This window comes from Rousettus aegyptiacus, unplaced genomic scaffold (genome assembly GCF_014176215.1).
Source record: "Rousettus aegyptiacus isolate mRouAeg1 unplaced genomic scaffold, mRouAeg1.p scaffold_m13_p_6, whole genome shotgun sequence".
Taxonomy (NCBI): Eukaryota; Metazoa; Chordata; class Mammalia; order Chiroptera; family Pteropodidae; genus Rousettus; species Rousettus aegyptiacus.
The window spans coordinates 61,590,187-61,611,336 of NW_023416309.1; the positions used below are offsets into that span (position 1 = coordinate 61,590,187).

At 41.5% G+C, this 21,150-nt stretch overlaps 1 protein-coding gene across 3 annotated transcripts; it reads right to left on the reverse strand.

The window, feature by feature from the left end:
- Positions 1 to 1,553: 1,553 nt before the first annotated feature.
- Positions 1,554 to 19,257, reverse strand: HNRNPF (heterogeneous nuclear ribonucleoprotein F). Of its 3 annotated transcripts, XM_016158723.2 has the most exons (6): positions 19,193 to 19,257; positions 18,819 to 18,883; positions 9,068 to 9,226; positions 8,201 to 8,331; positions 6,986 to 7,044; positions 1,554 to 4,047 (listed from the first exon to the last, which is right to left on the reverse strand). In XM_016158723.2, the coding sequence occupies exon 6, from the start codon at positions 3,995 to 3,997 to the stop codon at positions 2,753 to 2,755; it is 1,245 nt and encodes a 414-aa protein (XP_016014209.2). In that variant the 5' UTR covers positions 3,998 to 4,047; positions 6,986 to 7,044; positions 8,201 to 8,331; positions 9,068 to 9,226; positions 18,819 to 18,883; positions 19,193 to 19,257; the 3' UTR covers positions 1,554 to 2,752. The 3 variants fall into 3 exon arrangements, with proteins under 3 accessions (XP_016014209.2, XP_016014237.2, XP_016014221.2); XM_016158751.2 differs by lacking the exon at positions 6,986 to 7,044; XM_016158735.2 differs by lacking the exons at positions 18,819 to 18,883; positions 19,193 to 19,257 and adding an exon at positions 18,252 to 18,779.
- Positions 19,258 to 21,150: the final 1,893 nt, after the last annotated feature.

Below are 21,150 nucleotides of genomic sequence, written 5' to 3' on the forward strand. Positions count from 1 at the left end.
GATCCCCTGATTATCACTATCGACTCAGATCCCATATCTAACAGCAGTCAAGAGACTTGGGTCATCTCCTTCCCGTCCTCAGAGATTTACACTCTTATGTACAATTTGCTGCAATACTGCCAGGCCCTTTTCTCACTTTAATTGGTCTCTGGATCTGTGACCTGTCTGTTAATAACTAAATTAAGACCTTGATTTTCAATCAGCTTTCTGGTCATGTGGTCTCTGGACCAGAAGTCTATTAGCCTTTGCTACAGATCAAGACTGGGTGGGGGTAATGGCCCCTAACTGCCTTTTGGGCTTTACTGCCCATTATGTTAAGTCATGCTAACCTCACATTTGACCATTGCCTCTACTTGGTCTCTGATCTTCTGGAATCCTGTTATTTTCTCCTACTGTCAAACCCAAGGGGCTCCATTAAGCTCCTGAAAATGCTGGTGCACCTCACTAGCACATTCCTTGTCAATTTAGCTAAAGTGTCCTTATGCCCCACTTCTAGGGAACATTTTTCTTCCTTATGTAGTGGGGACTCTCTCTTGTGCTATGCTCAGTCCTGATAGCAGTTTTCTGCAACAGGAGAAAGGTCAGCAAACTTCTCTTACAGGATTAAGTATTTTAGATTTTGCAGGCAGGCAGAGGCAAATTTGAAATCATTGACAAAACTCAAAATAAGTACAATATTCTTAATTGAAGTTTCCTGCCATCAGTGACTAATTTCGTGGGTTATGGAAAAACAGATAGCAAGCCGATTCCAATCTAACCTGGAAATAGACTTCATGCCACAAGAGGGGGCAAAAATCAGCTCACAAAACACCTATCTTAGGTGAGTCCTCTGGATAGTTTTTCTATTAAGAGGGGGCTACCTAGCACATTCCCTCAGATTTTCCATCCCAGGTTGAGACTTACTTGTTCCATATCAAGACCCTAAACTTAGCAAAGGTTTACAGAGAGCATATGTACTTCTTCAAACTTTACTGCCCTATCAAATCTTGATCTTTCATGGCATCCTAGCCTGTCATAAAAGGTTTCTTCAAATGCCCAGGTGCAACACCTGGGTTTCTCTAGGTCTTCCTTATAGCCTAGACCTTTGCTTCTCTATGGCAGATGCTTGAAACAAGAGGGCAAGCCCATGGAATGAGCAAACCTTGTAAACATGGCCTTTAACACATATACATGGTCTCTGCCTCCCTAGAATTCATTCTACCCAGTCTTTTCCAGATATTCCTAGTTTCACCTGTGTCCTGGTAATTACGGCATTTCTAGGTGATGCTGCCACTGAGTCTGCAGGCCGCTCAGTGGGAATTAGAAGATAAGGTGGGCCTGAAAGGCGTAACTAGGTCAAGAAAGGTTGGAGCAAGACTACCTATAGACTTTTAAAACATAAAACCCTTGGGGACCAATTAAAGACACCAGATTGATTCTTAAACTGGTCAAATTAGGGTATGTGAGCTACATTCTATGGCTATTAAAGACAAATAATAAATTGAGAAAATCACCAACAGGAGCTTAGCTATCAAGCAAAGTTCGTTTTCCTTTTGAAATAAACTCCGTTCACATTTTAGTCTTAATGGTTTTATTTAGTGCATGTCATAAAGTAAAAAGTGATGGTAATGAGCCACTTGCAGAAGTGCCTAGAATTCGGACACTACTTTCCATTACTAGGCAGATGACAATTTTCTAACAATTTGGAAACAGGTCTCAAAACTTGAGATTATGTGTACCCTGCAATAACCTGTAATTGCTAACCCGGGGGTGTACTCTATATAAATAACCATTAGGTATGAAAAAAAAGAACGTTAAAGCAGCACATTTTGTATTTAAAAATCTGAAACATAACTCACAAAGTATGTGGCACTCAAAACTAAGGATTTCTAGCTATGAAAAATGGATGTGGTACCAGCAATAAAGGGACCAGAACATTATAAACAACTGAAGAACGATGTTTCTTGTTACCATTTCCACCACTCATATATACTTAATACTTTTAATGTTGGACTTTCAATTTATCCTCCTTGGAAAAATATAAGAAAAATCAGATTGCATGTGCTAAATCATTTTGAAATTTATGCTGAAATAATATTAAAATGAATTCTCTTCAACCATCCAGTCATTTTGCTACGTTTTGGTGAGTATATAGTCTATGCCAGTCATTGTGAAAAAGTCTTTATTTTAAGAAAAAATTTTAGTTAACAAAAAATTTTTAACAAATTTCACTTAGCAAAATACACCCAAAAGGAAATCACAGTACAAAGAAAGTATTAAGTCAAGGCCTCACCAATTCCTACAGTATTAGTAATGTGTCTCAATTTTCAAAACTAACTTTTAAAAAGCTTAAACTTAGCCTAAAAGATTTTAAATGAAAAAATAGAATGAACAAACATGAGAAATGTTCCTCTTTGAATTAAGGATCTAGCACCTTGAGTTTTCCAAAAAGCACATCTCCCCAATGTGTTCATGGTGATATGGTGTCAAAGATCCACATTTGATGTACTTAAAACTACTTTAACTCAAATAACATCACTCTTAAGTACACTACCAAAATATTGCGAAAAGCTGAAAAGTTTTAGATTACTCAACATCACATGCTAGAAGAAAAGTTTGCATGAGAAAACACTGAAGAGGTAATTTTTTAATCCAGATTTCACAAACTCATGGTGCAAAATGGGTCCCACAGCTTCTTCTAGAGTAATAACTGCTTTTCACTGCTTGTTGGCTGCCTGTGAAAATTTGAAACTCAAACGCTTGTACAAAAAAACTAGTCATATCCAGCCATGCTATTCTGGCCACTGTAGCTAGCCCCATAACAACCACTCACAGACTGGCTCTCTAGGCCACTGTAAGTGGACTGCGCTGACACTCCCATGCCTTGCATCATCTGGCTGCTATACGCCCCATTGCTAGCCCCTGTTGTGGAATTCAAGAAAAGTTCTATGTATCTGTGTTGCATGTTGGCCCTGTCTTTGGACATAGCTGCCACAGCTTCTTCGTGAGTGGCAAACTCAACATCAGCTTCACCCGTCACTCTTCCATCCGGGCCAATCTCAATATGGACTCTCACAGGGTTAAGTGGAGAGAAGAAGTTGTAAATGTCGTTCTCTGTGGCTTTGTATGGCAGCCCCCTCATGTGGACACAATGTCCAGTGGTGCTCTGGACAGTGAACTCGCCATCTCCATATCTGTGATCATACATCCCTGAGAGACAATAGCTGAGGTCTCTCCCAAACAGGTCGGTGGTAAAGCCGTAGCCATCACTGAGGCCGCTGTACTCCTCATAGCCCCCATAGCCTGCACTGTAAGCACCAGACCTCATCCTCTCCAGGCCCGCCTGCTTGACAATGCCAATATACCTCCTGGCTGTGCCGGGGCGGTCATAAGGCCCTGGCCGCTGTACAGACATGAATTTCAGAGGGGGATCCGAGTATGACCTAACTTCTTCCTGACTGCTCTTGAACACTTCGATATACCTGTGCCCTATCCTCTCCTTGTGCTTCCCTAGGGCCTTCTCAGCTAACTCCTGTGAGGCAAACTGCACAAAGGCTTCCCCTGTAATCTTGCCCTCAGGGTCCACAGGCAATGTGATCCCGTTTGGCACGATTTCCAACCCTGAGAAGAACTGAACGATTTCTTCCTTGGTGCATCCAAATGGGAGTCCTCGAAGCCGCACGAAGCCATCATTGGCAGTGTCAGCACTGTTTGGACCGCTGTGCTTCAACACCCAATCCATTTCGGTTCTATGGGACTTGAACACCTCAATATACCGGTGTCCCATGCTTTCCCTGTCTTTTTTAAGGGCCATTTTTACATCATCTTCTGATTCAAGTTCAACAAAAGCCTCACCACTCTGCCTGCCTTCTCTAGTGTAGATGAAATGAATGCCTGTGGCCCCATCATGAATTATGCAGCCGGAGAGGAAATTCTGCACATCCTCAACAGAGCAGGACCAGGGCAGGCCACGGAGCTTGACCACAAAGCCTTCACCTCCCTCGGGGCCCAGCATCATGGACACTTGACAGGGCAGACTTCAAACGAGCCGAGGTGCCGCTTTTTGCGCTGAAAAGAAAGCAAATACTACGTAACTTCCCCTTTAATGTGTATACCACGAATATGCAGTAGTTTTCTCCATTTCATAGACAAGAAGGGTAAGTGAAGCTGAAATACACTAAATACATTTGAGATGAGATTCAATCCCAAGTATCTCTAAAAATGTACATATTATCCATAGACTAAAACAAACAGCAAAAACACAAAACAAATGGGGTGGGGTATCTTAAATAAATAGAATGGAAGGTAAAATTTGAAGACCAAAATACTGATCTGGAAGTTTCAGCCAACGTCAAAATCTATAAATTTTACTGGTCATTTTTAAGTTCTAGAAGACAAGAGAATGAATTGAGGCAACATTCATAAATAGTAAGAGAACTCAGAAATGGAGGAAAAAGATGATATATTATCGCATTGTTAAAGGCAAGAAGACATATAATTTGGTGCCTTGAGCATAGAGGAATCTAAAAATCAGGTTAGAGTGAGGGTATTTTCTTGTTATTTACTCCAGAATTTGTCATGATAAAATCTGGTAGTTCACTTAGAAACAATTTGTATGTACCTCCTTCTTCATTGTTATGTGCCCAATATAAAGAACCTCGAATGATTCCAAATATCTGACTGTTCCCAGGCTGTACTGAGTGGCTCAGCGGAACACAGTAGGGCAAAATGGTTCACATTTTGGACCAGGCAGTTTTTTGTTGTGTTAACAGGCCCATGCATTGCAGAATGTTGGGGAGCACTACCCACTAGATGCCAGAACTCTCCTCCATTCTGGTGATAAGTGAAAATGTGTCCAGACATTCCATGGGGGATAAAACTGCCCACCCGCAGCGATTTGGGAATGACTGCCTAGTGTGGAAAATCAGGGTCCCCAATCTTAAAGTGGGCCTTCAATACTGCCCAAAGTATCAGAACTCTCACTCTCCTGAAGCCTTTAGATGTCTGTGCTAATTTCATACATTCTAATCTCCCCTCACTTCTGTTCATCTACTTAAAACAGAAATAGGGACTGCATGAGAGAAATGTCAAAAAATCTACAAATTTTATAAACAAGGAGTTGCTTCTCTTTATACCTGAGATCATTATCTATGACTGGGTCTGGTCCCAACTCTATCCAACTTCAAGAAATTACTTATCACACTAACACCATGATCTTACCAATTATTTCTAACTTTGCCTTCAGCTCCTTGCCAATTTGCTTTCCCTTTTAGTAAAGTCTCAAAAGGCCTCTAATCACCTTCATGCACCCACCATTAAAAGTGCATGATCTCACTCTGCCAAAGACCTCCACAGCAGAAAAGTGAACAAGTATTTTCTTACCTTCATCTTATTTGTTCCTACAGAATTTAACCATTCTCTTTGGAAATCCCTTTTCCCCTTGGCTCCTATGATAGAACTGTCTCCTGTTTTCCCATTAATTCCTAGATACTTCTCTCGGACTCTTCCTGTATTTTCTCTACATTCGTAACTGTAGAGAATCACCGGGCTTCAGCCCAGTCCTTTTAGAAAAGGCAGCCTCACCTGATCCCTGATGACCATGACCAGCACTGGGCTGAGGACATCCTAGTCTCCATCCTTAGGCTCCCTGAGACCCAGACTGGTATACAGAACTCTACTCCATAGCTCCTAAGTACCATAAATGACCTTACTTATTATCAAAAGGCTCCAGAAGGAAACTGAAGTAATCCTTGAACAACTTCTCTTGAAGCCTCAAATCCAATAAATTCACCTCTCAGGTGATATCATGCTCCACCTTACCTCAGTAACTAAACATTATTCTGTAACTCGACTTCAAGGACAAGTAATAAAAGCTTCTTACAGCTCTATACTCACAGCACATTGCATGACAAAGTATGAGCTCAACAATTTCTTCCTTTGCAATATGAATGACCAATTGTCATTTTATTTTTCCTGTTCAATTTTCATATTTCCATTTCCCATACCAACAGCCCATTCCAGGATGCCTGGATCTGGTTCTTAAACTTCTCTATGCTTAATGGTTAGCCCTTATTGCAATCTAATCTGAAGCTCTGCCTGAAACGTACCAGGCTTTCTCTGCTCCCTTGGATTTGACATACATGTTAATTCTCCAAATATATTCAACAAACCTTCTGTCTAGCTAAATCCTACTGACCCTTAAGGTCTCAGGTCGAAGGTGCCACCATTCCAAAAGATCTTCAGCAAACTCTTCCGGATTTTTTGCTCCCATAGCATTCTTGCTGTGGTCTGTTTAAAAGTGTCATCAAAACTGCTTTGAAAGCCTACAAGGACAGACAGTCCTTTCCTTTGGATCAATGTTGCCCCACCCCCAGCACAGCAGGCCAAAGATTAGCAAAGGATTAACTGATTGCCAAAGGGGAAGAGGGGCAGTCAACACCTTCCTCTAGAATATGGTAGTCTAGTTAGGCTGAAAAACACACGCAGAAAGCATAAAGACATTTTATATAAGAATTATGTAATTAAACACAAAAAAACTCCCCAATTTAAAATGTCTCCTACAGTACATATTATATTTTGTTTCAGAAAATGTTTCAAAAACAAAGTGATTTCTTTGCAGGTAAGGTGAACAGAGCATTCTTTCCAAAAACATGTTTATATTTAAACATTTATTGCTTGCTTTTACTGTAAAATTCTACTCTGATTTCTAATGAAAACTCCTGTGACTTTTCTTATTCTTCTAAACTTTTGATGAAATTCAAACTTAATTTTTGGTGCTAACATAATGCAATATTCTCACTTGGTTTTCAGAATTCTCTACATTTACATTCTTTGCAGACTTACACTACTTTGAACATTAACTAAAACTCAGAAGAGCGCTGTGCAGCTCTGCTAAACGCTGGAGCTAGTTAACAAAAATTTTTTTACTTCACATTCCTAAAACTTTCTGCCGGAATATAATTCAAATACACTCTAAAAAATTATTTTTCTTAAAATAATAGCTCACCTTAAAGAACAAGGGGGGATGCCAACAGTCGGAGACACTCCTAGCAGATACGAGTTATCCTAAAAAAGAGCGACAATGGCCGTCTTGTCTTAGTGCCCAAGCACTCACCAGAGTGACCCAGAGGCGGCAGTCCCCAGATTGGGCTGAACAGGTGGGCTCCTGGATAGAAGGCAGGGCTGGGGACACCTGGCCCACCCCCAAGCATTTAAAAGGTTTACTTTATAGGGTAATACAGAGTGTAACAGCAGGAAAACTCCCACTTCCCCTGATGAGACTTTCCTGAGTCTCTACATAGAAAGCTAACCTCAATAAGAAAATTTAAATATCAAAGGAAGATGTTTCGTTTGGGTGGGGCAAGACCAGAACTGTCCCAGGAAAGGGAGGCCCGGGGCAACCACAGCTAACTAGTGTTGAGACCCGAAATGTACTAGGAGGGAGCCCAGTGAAATGTTTGCTAGAAATATTTCAACAAGATTTACAATTTACAATAATCCCTGAGCAGCAGAGGGGACATAAAGCTGCCCTCAAAGATCTAGACTATGAACTGAAATCCAAGGAATACGTCCTGAAACTAAACTGTCTCTTCAGTTTTGGAAACAAAGACTTGGGAAAGTCAAATTAATTTTGCTGAGATTATTGCCTTCAAGATAGTATTTGCCTCGTGTAACTAGTGTCCTGTAATTATGAGACACCATGGAGGGTGGGGTGGGAGGGGGGAGAATCTTGTATAAATGTGAAGCATTAAGTATAAAATGGCAATTTGGGCCCGGGCCGAGATTCTGCATTTCTAACAGGCTGTCTGTCTGGACTCCTGCGAGGCTCTCGCGAATGTACTCCTCATCACTCTACTGGTTAGACGAGATTTAGTTCGGTTTCAGGTAGATCCAATCAAGATAAACTGGGTGCGCCTCGGCGGGCCAGAGCTGATTAGGTTCATCTAAGTAGTAAACAGGGCGGATTAAACCGCACCTCCCATCTTCTAGAAGGTTCGGGGAACCAAGAAATCGGTAGGCTCTCCCTTCCTTCATAGTCGTGTTCCAGAGAGTCAAAGGGCATTTTCACCAGTATTAAATGTTTTAACCTACAGTTGGCAGTACGCACAATCCAGATTGCCCCGGACGTCTTAATTACTTAAAAAGTTCTACTCCTAAATCTTGGCCCGTGGGAGACGCCGCCTCAGGGTGACGCGGTTGACTTTTTTGCTCTGAGACTTACCGCTGAAGGGAGCAGGGCCGATTTATATTTTCATCAAACGAGCGCGGTTTACAGCAAAAGTGCTCCAATTCCACTTGACGCTTAAAAACGCAGAGGGCTCCGTGGGAAGTCCAGCTGCATCTCCTGTTAACCTGAAATTGAAAATGCCTGGCTGTATGTAGGCATTTCGCGAGGCTGAAGCGCAGCCAGCCACCAGGGGCGCGTCGGAGCGATTTCGGAAGGAAGGGAAGCCAGTCTCGAACGCGAGCTCCTGGGACTAACGGGGTGCCAGGACAAGAGGCAGGAGGGGTTCGCCTAACCTCCAGCTGGCGCCCCGATAGTCTCGATCGGCCCAGAGGGTAGTAAGGCCGGGCCCTTGTCGCCCCATCCAACCTGGGCTGAGTCAGCCGGCGCTTCCGGGGCGGGGCGAGCTAAGAGGGGGAGGGAAGGCGGGAGAGCCTCCCTAGCCGCAAGCGGGGAGGGGGGGAGGGGAGAATGGGGGCAGGGGAAGAGGACACAGAGTTAAAAGGGTTCCCCTCCTGGCGGTGGGAGGGGAGCTCTCAGGTCTGGGGGCGTAAAGGAGAGACTAGGAGAATTGTTCTCGGACCAGGGACGAAGTAGGGAAGAGTTCTCAGGCCGGGCTTCCCGGAGCCACGGGGGAAGGGGCGGAGCTCCCGATCGAGGGGGGGGGGCTTCCAAGGGACGCCGGGAATAGTTCCCGGGACATGTGGGGGGTCCTGCGGCCGGAGATACTTCCTGGGGCGGGGAGGAAGGAGATTTCCGGGACAGCGAAGGGGAAGAGTACGGAGGGGCGGTTGTGGGGAAAAGCTTCCCCACCGACAGGCGTAGGGGGTGGCGGGCGGGGGTCATCCGCCTGCGGCAGCTCACCACGACAGGTCCGGAGTCCGTAAGGCCGGTGCACGGGGCTGCGTCCCGGAGGCAGAGGCCGCGTGACTGAGAGGGCGGCGAGCCGGACGTAGGTCACGGGGTGTAAAGGAGGAAGTGCCACTGACGGGCCCGCCAAGATGTCACCAATGGAAACGCGTCCTGCAGGTGCGGCCCGCGGCGTCGACCAAGGCAGGAAGTGGGGGGAGGAGAGAAGAAAAGCAACGGGGAAGACAGTTCTGAGAGAGTTCTCAAGAAAGGTGTTAGGCTGGGGAAAAGTCCAACGTGCCAGCGGGAGAGGGGGGAAGATGGGAGGACTGGCAAGGATTACGTGGAAGGAGAAAGCATAACCCCCCCCCCCCAAAAACAAACATCTCTGCAGGCAGGAAGAATTTAGAATAGAGACTGGTGGATATACAATACCTTGGTTTTGTAGATCTGACCACAGACTCGATAGTTTGCGTAATTAATAAAAGATTAATTTTTAAACTTGTTCTTAAATCTAACAAGCAATTACATTTTATGAACTTTTAAATCCTAATTCAAATGATCAAACGAAAACAATTACAAGGCAATTGCGGTAATATGAAAAGAATGAATTTTAGTTGTAATTATGCTGCTGGGGTTTGATAACTGAAAAGTTAAAATTTTTAAAAATCTTTAAAAGTCATTTAGAGAGAGACATCTGATGGCTAGAATCTGTTTCTAAAAACCTGGAAGAGGGAGTACAGGTGAAACAGCATGTGTCATGATTTAGTAACTGAAGCTACCCGAAGTTTCACTATACTTTTATTTCTACTTTTTATGTTTAAAATTACTTTTAAAAGAAAAACGGCTTTAAAAATCTACTTAGTAGAAATAACTACTAAATTATAGGATTAACAGGGAAAGAGAAAGATACCTAGAATATGGTGATGCAGTCTGCAAAGACTGTAGGAAACTACAAAGACATGGGCCAGCCCTTCAATAAATTAACTGCAACGGATAAAACCAAGGAGGCATTTACTAAATAAAAGAAATTTAGGATTCACGATGCATGGCATATACTGGATCTTGATTCAAACAAACTGGTAAACATGAGAGTTTGGCATTACTAACTAGATATTTGTTATTAAAGTATTATATTTACTTATTTTAGAAGACAGAATTGTAGTTATGTTTAAAAATAAAGGAATAATTTGTTAGAAGTGCATTTTGAAGTATTTGTGGATGAAATGGTTTGATGGCTGGGATTTGCTTCAAAAGTAGATGGGAGATGTAGAGAAAAACTGCCCATAATTGGTAATTGTTGAAGCTGGAAGATAGGATTCAAAATCTGAACATCCCTCAGAAAGTGAGAAACAAACGCACACATTCAAGAAAAACAATACAATACTCAGAAAAAAAATCCACAAAATTGGCTTGTTTTTGGAAATATCTCAACAGAAATGGGTACCCTGATTGCTTCATAAGCATTTATTTAGCTTCTTAAAATCCTCTTTGTAATACATTCTTGGCATATATTTTCTCACTTATTTTATTTGAATGTATTTGTTGCATTTAAGTAGTTTTACATGAGCCTTCGTGGCCTTAACTGCTTGGTGACATTAGCAAGGTGAATGTTAATAATTGATCAGTCATGATAATGGTTTCTGCCAGTGAAGGAACAACATGTACAGAAGACAGGGGGCAGCATGCTGTGTTGAGACAGAAGGCACCTGAAAACACCCTGCAGCCAGGACTGAGTGCAACAAAGGAGGGAAGAGGATGATCCTCCATAGCCTTGAAGGCCTGCGGCGTATTGTTGATGTTATTCGAAGACCAATAGGAAGTCATATAATTTTTTCAAAATGTATTCTGAGTTCTGCTTTTAAACAGAACAGTGTTAACTGCTGTCTGGAAAATGAATGGTGAGAACAGGCATGAAGATGAGATAGAAAGGAATTAGATTAAGTTTAGGACGAATTAATGGTACTTTGCAACAGAAACACTGGTGTAAACTGAAATGCATGAAAGGATTTGAGTGCAACAGGTAACATTAACCAAACTTAGAGCCATTCATTAACCGAGATACATTGTGCACTTAGAAGACGCAGGCACTGTGCTAGGTCCATAGAACGATGAACTAAAAGACCAATAAATAATAAATGTCTGATGACAAATTCTTAAATGACCAAAAACTAGAAAATGGTGATTAATTTACATCAGGGTTCAGAGGAAGTTACATTTAAAACAGACTAAGAAGCAATGAAGAGGTATGAATGTGAAACACTCCCCCCACCACAATAGCTAAGTTTCAAAGATCATATTCTTTTTTTCCCATTGTGTATTTCCCTACTTACTCTCTTGGATACTTGTTCAAATTCTTTATGTTTTTAAAATAAAACCCCTTGCCAGGATATGTTTTGGTGTTGGTTGCTTTGTATAAATATTTTTACTTTGTGGTAAATCCTCTTAATCTTTATATTTAGTTCTTATTAAATCTACAAGAGAATTTTAGATATCTGCTGCTGCTTATGTCTGTTTTCCACTTGAGCAGATAATCCTCAGTAAGCAGCAAGTGCCTGTCATGGACAGTATGTGTGCAGAACCCAGACCGCTATTTGTTATGTTTTCCTGCTCCACCAGAAATTATATTGGAAACCTCAAGTCTGTTACAATCCAGCAATTTTATAAAGCCCCAATTTAGTAGCTTATAAACATTTCTTGCTGTTAGGGACTCACTTGAAAATATGGTGTGGGCCTAGACCAATTAAAACAAAAAACAAAAACAAAAAAACAAAAAACACCCACATTTACTGTTGCACCTTGACGGATCATTAAATACATTAACATTTTAAGTGTTTATTGCTGTTACTACACTTTTATCCATCATAGGAGATATTGTCATGATCTGTAAGCAACAGGAAAGCTGTTTTATATTATCTTTTAACTATCAGGCCCTTTATTTACTGTAGCTACGTCTAGGGTAGCAATATACTGGTTTTCCTCAGCGTTTCTCAAAAGCGTTAAGAAACAAAATAGTACAATGTGATGTTAGGTAAAATTATATCTGTAATGCTTATATTAACATAAGGGATAAATTTTTACCCAACAGACAAGCAACCATTGCTTTCTGTTTTAACTTTAATAATTTTTAACTTTATGTAACCAAAAAAATATTAAACACAATATTTAAAAGGTCATATTATATATATATATATATGTTTTATACTAAATCTTATATATAGCCCATATCAATTTAGCCTAGCCACATTTCAAGTGCCTGGCTAGTAGCTACCGTATTGGACAGTCATTGCTCTATATTACTGATCACATTTTGCAGGTGACTCAAGAACCAAGATCTAAAGTTACAAAAGAGAAAAAATACATGTATCAGGTGAGGTCTTTAGAACCACTGCTAAAGATAACACTTCTCCACTGAGGAAAAAATTTAATCATCTGTATTAATTGGCAGTGCTCTCCCCATAGTAGGAAACATGATTCTAGCCTAGCTAAGAAATGGGTGTGTGCAGGGGATGAGATTCCAGTAAAGAAACTACAATTGCTAAGAGGACAAGTCTCCCTACCAAGTTTGTTGGTAGCTCTCTCCTCTGAAGCAAGCAGCTCCTGAGTGGGCAAGCAGTCAGATTATGGAGTTTATGGTCTCCAGGGAGATCTTTGAGGTACATGCCCACGGACCCCTCAAGGAGGTGTCCCTCAGGGGGACAAGAGCATCCTCTTGGGGCTCTGTGGAAAGCTGATGATACTTTGTCAGGTCCCATGCAGCTGCTGCAGGAGTGGAGAATGTTGTAGCACCTTGTGCACATAGTCCTGGGGGATTGGAGCCATAAGGAGGAAAGGAATATGACAATGTACTTAAGAAGGGCTTCCAGCACCCAGAGAGAATACCACACATCAGACAACAGCTTAGAACAGCAGTTTTCAGAGAAAAAGTAGTGCTGGACAAAAATTGTAACTTTTAACAACAACAACAAAACAAAAAACAAAAAGCACTTTAAGATTCTCAATTAGAAACTTAAACTTTCTCATACTAAAAATTGAGTTTCAAATTTATAAAGTTAATGAATTAAAAGGATAATGGTCCAGAAAACCAAGTTGAAAAAAATATCTCAAAGATAAAAAAAAAACAGAAACAGGAAAAAGATATGAAATTTGGAGTACATAAGATATAAAACCAGACAGGAGAAATAACATGTGAATAACAAAACTTCCAGGTGAAAAAGGCACAAATGGAGGCAAGAAAACATAAAGAATGGAAGGAAATTTTCCTGGCTTGATATAATTGTGTAGTACCCAACAGATATTTTAAAGACACAACCCAAGGCATATGTCGGTAAAACACTTAGATTTTTTAAGTATAGAGAAAATCTGCTTTGGAAAAAGAACAAGTTTTGTACAAAAAATAAAAATATGGTAGCCACTAGCCACATGTAGCTACTGAGTGCTTGAAATACGGCAAGCACAAACTGAGATGTGCTGTAAGTGTGAAATGTACACAGAATTGCAATGATTAAAACAAGAATGTAAAGTCTCTCATTTAAAAAATATTGACATGTTAAATGCTATTTTGGATGTACTGAGTTAGTAAAAATACATTAACATATACTAAATTAAAATATTAAAAGTCTCCTAACTCATTCTACAAGGCCAGTATTACCCTGTTATGGGTTGAATTGTGCCCCCAAAATTCGTATGCTGAAACCCTAGTAGCTCAGAATGTGCCCGAGTCTTTACAGAGGCAATTAAGTTAAAATGAGGTCATATTCCAATATGATTGGTGTTCTTACATAAGATGTCTGGAACATATATCCTTTCTTCATGGCCCTTAAGAAGGAACTAGCCCTAATGACACCTTGATCTATAGGGGTTCTGGACTCCAGAACTGCAAGAGAATACATTTCTGTTGTTTAAGCCATCCAGCCTGTAATATGTTTGTGGCAGCCCTAGTGAACTAATTTACTGATACTAAAACCAAACAGCACAAGAAAAGATTAACTACAAATACCTTTTACAACTATAGATGCAAGATTCCTCAACAAAATATTAACCAAATCCAGCAACATATAATAAAAAGGATTATACACCACGACCTAGGGGAATTTATACTAGAAATGCTTAACAGTGTTTCAAAATGATCCAGAATTATATAGCAGTGATTGTTTTTACAATTTTGTGACTGTACTAAAAACCTCTGAATTGAATCCTTCAAAAAAATGAGAAAAAAATAATAATATTTGCCTTCATATTATAGTTCTATTGGACAGCACTATTCTACCAAATATTATGTAAAGCAGAACAGAGACCTCAATTAGGGAAGATGAAGAATGGTCTTCTCTGCAATGTAAATACAGACTTATAAGGAAGATAGGAATTTGTAATATTCATACTAGGTGACAATTTTTGAAAAAGAGGCACATTATCAGGAAAAACCTAAAAGGAGTTTAAAATCTTCACTCTAATTTGTCATCCTTCCCTCAATTATCACTTTTTATTTCCTGTTTAAATTTTCTTAGCACAAGGTCATGTGAATTTTTAACTTATAAAAGTACTATTGTTTGCATCTGCATTTTTACTTTTGATCTACAATAAACCTGAAAATGATTTTCCATTTCCAAGAGTTTTAGAATTAGTTTATCAAGTTTCACAGGCTAATTTCACTCATGAACTCAGAGGGGAAAAAAAATCCTAAATATTAGCCAATGATTATCAGCCAAATTTTTAGCCAATAATATCATGACCAAGTTGGGTTTATTCCAGGAATGCAATCGTAATTCATCATTTCAAAGTTAATTATCACTGCAATTTGTCACAATGACAAAGGCAAAGTATGTTATCTAAGAATTTTTCATATCTTATGAGAAATGCTAATAAGAAAAATCCTAAATAATAGACTACAAAATACATGAATTCCTCTATAAACTGAGAGCAGAGAACTTCTTGACCATGATCGAAACACAAGAACATAGGAAAATACTGGAAATTTTGATTACATTAAAAACCAAGCCTCTTATGCATGGCTAAAAACACTGTAAGCTAAAATAATATGAATGATAAAATGGGCAATATATTTGTAATTTATCTGCTGTGTTATTAATAAAAAGCTTGTAAAGAGAAAATGTCCAACAATCCAAACAAACAATAAGGGCTAGAGGTATGAACAGATGACAGGAAAAAAAATGCCTTTAAACATGAAAAGATACTCAACCTCACTTATGTAAAATAAACTAAAATTTAAAAATTTCAAATGAAGTAACACTTCAAAACGTCTATCATTGTCAAAAATGCAGAAGTTTGCTAACACACTGCCTTGGCAAAGCTACAGATAAAAAGCAGGAACTCTCAAATACTGTTTGTGGAAATAAACTATACAGTTCTAATCCTATAATGAAAAAAGAGAAAAGACATCTGCAAACAATGTTCTCTGCACTATTTCCAACAGGAAAAGACTAGAACGACCCGACTGCCCATCACTATAGATCTTGTCGAATAAACTTTGTTTGGTGTTTCCACTTAATGAAATATTAATATCATAAAGCAATGAAGCCAGGAACCAATATGAAGAGCTCCCACTGGCCAAAAAGTGTATCATTTTGGGACTAAAGAGAATAAAACCTACATTAAAACACATCCTATGTGTTAAAATCTATGACTACATACCGATACCAATAAACTGTCTTTGGCACACCGTAGGGATTCAATTTATTATGCTGAGTAATGATAAACATAAGGAAGGAATCAAAATCTGCCTTTTATAAAGTACCTCTTAGAACAATGAAATAAACAAAGAAATTTCCTAGGTATTCCTGCTAATTAATGAAAAGGACTATTTAAAATACATAAACTATTTTGGAAATCTTTAGCAAAACAATGGGTCTAGGGAATGATCAAAGGCTGCTAACGTCACAAAGGGGTAATCTAACCAATCAATATGTGCCCTCTAGCAGAAGTACACAGTACCTCAAATAATTTCCTTAAAAAAAGTTCTGGAAGCAGAACAGCCTCTAGCAGTAACTACCATTTTATAAGAGATGCAGAGTACAGATTCAAACACCACTGGAGGAATGCAATAAAAAAAACCCCAGAGAGTGAGGAACTCTACTTGACACAACCTGATTTGTTCAACAAAGAATCTTTTAAGAACGGAGAACCTCTAGATCATCACTAATAAGGTAACCACTTGTCACACTCAAAATGTGGCTGGTACCAATTGAGATGTGCTGTAAATATAAAGTACACACTGGGGTTTGAAACCTTAGTTTGAAAAAATATATATATAATTTAAAAATTTACATGATGAATATTTGGGATATATTAGGTTAAACTAAATTATTAAAAGTGAATTACATCTGGTATTTACTATTAGAAATGTAAAATTACGTATGTGGCTTCTTCCATTTTATTTCTATTGAACAGCACTGATCTGGATTAAAACAATTTAAGAAATACAATCCACCAAATATAAGGTGGCACCAGCTGTATAAACATTTATTAAACAAGCGGATATACTGGAACACTGGGTAATTGTTGATATCAAAGAATTATTTCTTTAGAAGTGCGATAGCATTGTGGTTATATGTTAATAGGTCCTTAGAAATACAAGCTGCAGTATTTGTGGACAAAAATCTTATGTCTGGAATGTGCTGTAAGATAAGTCAGGCTGGTCTTAGCTGAATCTGGTTCTAACTCTGTCCTGCCTTTTGTCTTCCACAAGAACCCTGGTTCAGGGCAACTATGTGGGGGCAGGGAGGGCTGTCCTAGTCCCACCTGTGTCACTGGGCAAGTGACTTATCTCCTGGCCTCCATTTTCTCATTTGTAAAATGGGGATAACAGCAAAACCCTTATATAGCCCGGTCATGAGCATGTAATTAATAAAATGTTGTAGAACACCTAGCTCCGTGCCTGGACCCAGTAAGGGTCAATTAATATGGTTCTACAAAGAGCCTCGAGTGTCAGAGCTCATATAAGGGGAGGGGAAACCGTCAAGGTGGAAGAAGGACGCCCCGCTTCCCGTTACTGCAGCGGTTCAAGCACCCATCCTGATGGGAACCGTATGTCTCCACTCTCTCCTTCAGTTTTGGCTTTATACAAGAACTAACCCACCTATTTAATTAATCTTTTCCTTTAAGTCAATTCATATTTTTACTTGATTATTTTGTTTACTAGAAGCTTTGTTACAATACTCTTTTAAGGGGAAACCAATCACTTGTCAGTTTAAAAAGGTAACAAAAGCAAATGCTATAAAAAGAATGTTATTAAATTTAAAAAAAAAATAAGACCAATAACATGGAAATAACAAACCTAATCGACTTAAACTAACGCATATAGGAACATGAGATCTCCAAGGCAAAGGATGGATTCGCTGGACATGTGGCAAAGCACTCGCCAAATATTCATTAAAAGTAAAATTTTGCTCACTTATTTTAAAATGAAGAAAACTTGTCTAGAAATTAGCACTGAAAACATCACTTTTCACTAATAGATCCTACGGTATTTTGTCTTACCGAAAAACCCAAGGTCTTTTCATTGCTAAAAATTCATTAAACTCTCCCTGCTCCATCAGGTTCGGGGCAAATAAGGGTCGCCCCTAACCCTCAGGCGCGTCGGCCCTCCTCCCCCCAACCCAGGTCGACCCGCGTGGTTCCAAGAAGCAGCGGCTGCCGCACGGTCTCCCTTCGGCGCGAAGCCGATCGCGAGCTCCTCTCCCGCCATCCACCCGGCTCTCAGCGGCAGGCATGAGCCCTTGGCGCCCCGCAATCAGTTGCGAAAAACAGGTAAGGAAGCACGTTCATTCTTCCTCGGGCTTCCAGGGCAACAAAACTATCGCAATGGACGTCCCGCGGGGACCAACAGGGCGCCGGGCGGTAGTCTCACGGGTTCCCAGCAAAGGGAGGGGGGCTCTTCCGGGCTTGTGGATTCCCAACCGTTTCTGTAAGATTAAGGTCGGTGGGGTACCCGCGACTGGCGCGGCGTCACCCAGACCACCTTCTGTGAATCACACGTAACCCGGGAAGCAGAGGGAACAGTGCGAGAATCAACAGCGTCCATAAGTTTCTTAGGCGAAATCAAGAAACAACAAATATATCCAAAGATACAAAGTAAAAGACAAGGAAAAAGAAACGGACGCTAATCAAGCTCTCTCAGAAGTATGATCACCAGGCAAATACATACGAGAAACAAGTTTCAGCCAAAATACAGACACAATACCTCTCTTAAGTAGGAGATGAACGCAGACAGGCGCTCACAGCACACACGCCGCACCAAGAGGAAGAAAGGCCGCAAACGCCGAAAGTGAAGGCCAGGCGAGCGGGAACGTGGGAGGGGGAGGAGTCAGTTCCCAACCAGTACAGTGCAACTCCCGGGCGCTTCCAGCCACGTGGAGGTGCTGCTTTCATTTTTAAATGAACTCCCTCTCCGATCGTAGCCCGGTGGCCTCACCCTATTCCCGGGAGGGGCTCTCCGGCTCTGCTCCCCCTGGAGTCCGCATGAGGCCCTCCCTTCCTTCCTCGCCTAACCCCAATCTCAGCCCCGAGATCAGGGCTCTGACCGGAGGCTCACCTCCCACACACCCAAATTTCAGTTGAGCCGCCCAACCTCTAGTGGGCTCAGTCCCCCGTCGGTGTCCGGATGTGTGGCCCTTGACCTCAGACCCTGTCTCCCACGACCTCAAATCAGAGCCCCTCGCCCAAACCCCTTAGGGGCCCAGTCCCGGGTTGATCCCGGGTAAGCGGCTCTCGGCCTCGTAGCTTCCGCCCATCCAGCCCCTCACCTCACCTCGGGCTCCGAGTCTCCACGCTCCCGCTCTTCACATCCGGCACCTAGGACGTCCCTCTGAGCACCTAGAGGAGGGTGGAACGTGGGGGACTTGGCAGTTGTAGCTGAGGCAGTTGAAACTTGTTTACCATCACCATGGAAACCCCTGGCAGCGCGCCCTGGGCGGGGCTTTGGGGGGAGGGAAGTCAGGCGCGCGGCCGGCCTAAGTCCACAACTCCCGCCCGCCGTACGTACGCGGCGCTTATGGAAGCGCCACTACTCTGAGCGTGCCCGGCCCACACTCAGCCCTGCGCCTCAGCACCCAGAAGCCCAAGCCCCAACCCTGCTTTTTGCTTCCCGCGCGATCGCAGGTCAGTTTCCCCACAGAACCCCACCTTCTCCAGGAGGACGCGACGCAGTCCTACTTTCACCACGGAACCGGAAAGACGCAAAGACCGTGGTGGGGCGGGGTCTCCGTGGCGGGCGTCAGGGGGCGGGGCCACGAGGACGCCATTGTGACGCACCTGGAGCGGAGCTGGGGATTGGTCAGCGGGACGGGGGGTTGGGGCCGGAACGCAAGGAGAGGGCAATGCGTGGAGGGGAGCGGCTCTCGGGGTGAAAGGTCAGTCGACCCCTCGAGAGGGCACTGACTGGAAGAACACCTCAGTGAGTCCAGAGGACGCAGAATTGAAGACTAGCGTGAGAGAAGCAAATGAGAGTAGTTTTCTGCCGAGGAAGAAAGGAAACTGAGGATACTGGAGATAGATAAAGGAGGCTCCGAGGGCAGGATTTAAGGAGGAATTAACAGGTTGAAGTTGCTCACGTATTTGTCACTTGGGCTAAGAAGCCTCAAAGCCTCTGAAGGTGACCCAGAAGACCCAGGGATAATGCAGCGTTTTCAGTCGAAGAGTACCTGAGCCGATCGGCTGGCTGGCTGGAAATGGCTACCCCGCCTGAAGTGGTGGAGCAGATGTTCTTGATATGTTTTAGAGTAAATTATTACCATTTTATTTTGGAAAATGCCTCATAAAGAGGAAAAAAATCAAGGCGTGCATCACAGGTTAAGCAGATTACTTTTAAAACCATCAGTTAAATTAAGGGAGTGCTTAGAATAATATCATGCTTGGGCGATGATAGAGAAAGGAGCACAGTTTGTCAAAAGAAGCTGTTTGCAAGAAAGAAAAAAATGAGGAGAGGAACTGTTTGAGGAGGTGAAAATGTACAAGGTGAAAATGAGGCAACATTACAGAAAATGCGTCCTAAAAAAATCGCAGGTATTAAGAAACCCCACAATAACTCCACAGTTCATGCTGTAGAAAACCTGTTTCTGAAGAGAAATTTTGTGTACCCAATCTAAGGCAAATATTAAAATTATACCAAAAAATTGCGATGCTTCCAAATTTAGGGACTGTGAAACCAGGTCCAAGAGATATATTCGTGTAGTCCATTAAGAGGGCCTCTGAGCCAAGGGGGCTCTTTGATCGCAAGTCTGACAGTTCATTGATGAATGATGCAATAACCTTTGTAGTCTCTGAATGAAAGGCTAGGGCCTTGGCCTGATTGTGAGCCTGTGCCTAGTCCTAAAAAGTCATCCCAGGAGTCCACTATGATGCAAATGCCAGCATAGTCACATATAATCCCTCTTCCACAGTGAGGGCTGGAATTGTTCATTGGTGCCAGAGATTCCAGGCCTTTTCCACAAATGTCTGGCCTATCTCACCAACTGGAGAATGCTTGCGACACCTGGTCTACTTGGACCACCTCAGCTGTGGAGCCATAGGGGCCTCTACCCTTTCTTTTCATCTCTGTGTCCACAAAAGTGTCTCACCTAAACTCTGAAATCTAAAAAGATATATATTTTTTATTATTATTCTTGAGAGTACCTGTGCAGAGATGCATCTCTAGGGTCCATGGTTTAAAAATTCAATTCACGACAAATGAAGATCACCCCAAGATGTATCCTCTTATAGACTGACAAGCCTGTTTATTTCCTGTTGTTTATGTATACAGATTATCACAAATTTAATAACTTTCAGTTCTAAGTTTTAAAATAAACTCCTTTCTGAAAATCACTAGTCCATAACAAATGGTACACAGGTTTATATTGTCTAGAGTCTATTAAAATTTTCCAGTTGATAACCCCTGAAAAAATACTTTATGAATTAAGCTTTGACCATCATCTTTCGGCAGGAGAGTGCTAGTAGGTAAGCAGGATCACCACAGCTCTTGCTCAAAATCACAGCGTCTGTCAATAATAGCTAACACGTATTGCGCTTCGTGTGCTTTGCACTATTCTCAATACTGAATCTCATTTAAACATCGTAGTAATCCAGCAGTAGATGTTATTACTATC

Excerpts from the sequence above, each read along its gene's own strand:
- HNRNPF (XM_016158751.2), bottom strand. The coding sequence starts at position 3,997 with ATGATGCTGGGCCCCGAGGGAGGTGAAGGCTTTGTGGTCAAGCTCCGT.